This window comes from Chionomys nivalis, chromosome X, assembly GCF_950005125.1.
Source record: "Chionomys nivalis chromosome X, mChiNiv1.1, whole genome shotgun sequence".
Taxonomy (NCBI): Eukaryota; Metazoa; Chordata; class Mammalia; order Rodentia; family Cricetidae; genus Chionomys; species Chionomys nivalis.
This window is the reverse complement of record NC_080112.1, coordinates 102,301,449-102,304,102: the sequence shown is the minus strand read 5'-3', so window position 1 is coordinate 102,304,102 and position 2,654 is coordinate 102,301,449. Positions and strand designations below refer to the sequence as shown.

The 2,654-nt window shown below is 39.0% G+C and overlaps 1 protein-coding gene across 1 annotated transcript; it reads left to right on the top strand.

The window, feature by feature from the left end:
• The first annotated feature begins 1,208 nt into the window (after positions 1–1,208).
• LOC130867828 (serine/arginine-rich splicing factor 3) lies at positions 1,209–2,325 on the top strand. The gene has a single exon (XM_057760025.1). The coding sequence runs from the start codon at positions 1,315–1,317 to the stop codon at positions 1,807–1,809; it is 495 nt and encodes a 164-aa protein (XP_057616008.1). The 5' UTR covers positions 1,209–1,314; the 3' UTR covers positions 1,810–2,325.
• The last annotated feature ends 329 nt before the right edge of the window (positions 2,326–2,654 follow it).

Below are 2,654 nucleotides of genomic sequence, written 5' to 3'. Positions count from 1 at the left end.
GGGAAGAATAGTTGGTTTTCGCCCCACCCATGACCTTGGGTATCTGACCAGACAGAGGAGGAGGTTCCTGCCTGCTGACATAACTCCTTTAAAAGAGAGAGGGAACAGGTTCTTATACATTCCTGTGGTGGTTGGAGATCAAATTACTGCTTCTATGCACTCCAGGGCAAAATGGAAGACTACAACAGATATCTACCTTATTGTTATTCATGAGTGTTTCCTAATAAATCTTTGATAACATTTTATCTGAGCTCCCGTGGATTTACACACATGTGCCTACAGTTTATACCACCTATTTTGTGAATTTGGCTTTAAATTTCTGACTAGCTTGTCAATTCTGTCAATAACTATTCATCAAATGAGTATATAATTTGTTATAATTGTTGATAGATTAAATTGATCCTTAAATTCTAATCAGTAATTAATCAATTAAGGAACAACAATTATATATATATATATATATATATATATATATATATATATGTATATATATTGGAGGTTATATATGGAGGTTATTCTTAAACTATGCCCATATCCAATAACATAAGTAATTCTATTACTTAGCTACCTCAAGCTTAACTACCCTCATATTCAGATGTGATAACATAACTAGATTGTGTTTTAGCAAGAAATTCCATATAATAAAACACAAATCTCAATGGTACTTCAAGAGAGATGAATGGAAACAATGGATGTATTCTAAGACACAGCTAAATATTAATGAGAAGTTCCAGTGTTACATTGTCCATTATAATGGTAATTGATAACTATATAACCTTGTATATTTCAGAAATTTCAAAGATATTACAAAAAAAATGATCCACGATTTATCATTTTTTATTCAAGTTGTTGAATTTAAGATATGCCTTTATTGTCTATTTTTTTAAATTGATTTTTATTGAGCTCTACATTTTTCTCTGCTCCCCTCCCTGTCCCTTCCCTCCCTTTCAACCCCCTCCCAAGGTCCCTATGCTCCCAGTTTACTCAGGAGACCTGGTCTTTTTCTACTTCTCATGTAGATTAGATCTATGTATGTCTCTCTTAGGGTCCTCATTGCTGTCTAGGTTCTCTGGGATTGTGATTTGTGGGCTGGTTTTCTTTGCTTTATGTTTAAAAACCACTTGTAGGCAAATGTATGGAGCTAGACGATACCATTTTGAGTGAAGTTTTATCACTTTTTAAAAACTTGCTTAGCGCCATTTCGTGGACGCCAGGGCATTGAGAGCATCTGCGGAAGCAGATCGCGGAGGGTGCGGGTGGGCCTCGTCGGAGTGTTGGGATTTGAGCTGCGGTTCTCGAACCCAGGATCTCGAAATGCATCGTGATTCCTGTCCATTAGATTGTAAGGTGTATGTAGGTAATCTTGGAAACAATGGGAACAAGACTGAATTAGAACGGGCATTTGGCTATTATGGACCGCTCCGAAGTGTGTGGGTTGCTCGAAACCCCCCTGGCTTTGCTTTCGTTGAATTTGAGGATCCCCGAGATGCTGCTGACGCTGTCCGAGAGCTAGATGGAAGAACACTATGTGGCTGCCGAGTGAGAGTGGAGCTGTCGAACGGTGAGAAAAGAAGTCGGAATCGTGGCCCCCCTCCCTCTTGGGGTCGTCGCCCTCGAGATGATTACCGTAGGAGGAGTCCTCCACCTCGGCGAAGATCTCCAAGAAGGAGAAGCTTCTCTCGAAGCCGGAGCAGGTCACTTTCTAGAGATAGGAGAAGAGAGAGGTCTCTGTCTCGTGAGAGAAACCACAAGCCGTCTCGATCTTTCTCTAGGTCTCGTAGCCGATCTAGGTCAAATGAAAGGAAGTAGAAGACCAGTTTGCAAAAGAAGTGGTGTACAGGAAGTAACTTCATTTGACAGGAGTATGTACAGGAAATTCAAGTTTTGTTTGAGACTTCATAAGCTTGGTGCATTTTTAAGATGTTTTAGCTGTTCATGTTCCCTTAAGCAAGATTGAATTTGCTTTGAACTTTAGTTTTTCATAGACTGAAATAAACCTAGATCCTGCCCAGTTAAAGTGTGATGTACTAATGATAAACCACTGATGGAAATTGACAAAACTAGTTTATTAGCTGGATTACAGTCTGGAGCTGTGGGTGAAATGACAAGCAGTCTGTAAAAGCTGCTGTTAACACAAGTTAACAGGGAAAGGGTGGGAACTGCACTCTGAAGACTTTGAAAGCGGTTCCTCACTGATTGCCATCTATGGAGGAAGCTGTTTGTAACATTCTTTATTTGGAAATGGAAGACTAAGTTACCAGTTGGTTTAAGGGTACATTGTAGAGCTGAACCTTTGAGTTACTGTGCAAGATTTCTTTTTCATGCTGTCATTTGTAATACTATACCCAGCCAAGCTTTCATTCACTATAAATGGAGAAAACAAAATTTTCCAGGATAAAAACAAATTTAAACAATACGTAGCCACAAATCCAGCCTTACAGAAAGTAATAGAAGGAAAATCACTAATCAAGGAGTCCAACAATGACCACAGTAACTCAGACATCTAGAAACCCTTTACCAGCACATCTCAAAGAAGGGAAACACACAAAATCTACTACTAAAAAAAAATGACCGGAGTTAACAACCACTGGTCATTAATATCACTTAATGTCAATGGACTCAACTCACCTATAAAAAGGCACAGACTAAGAGAT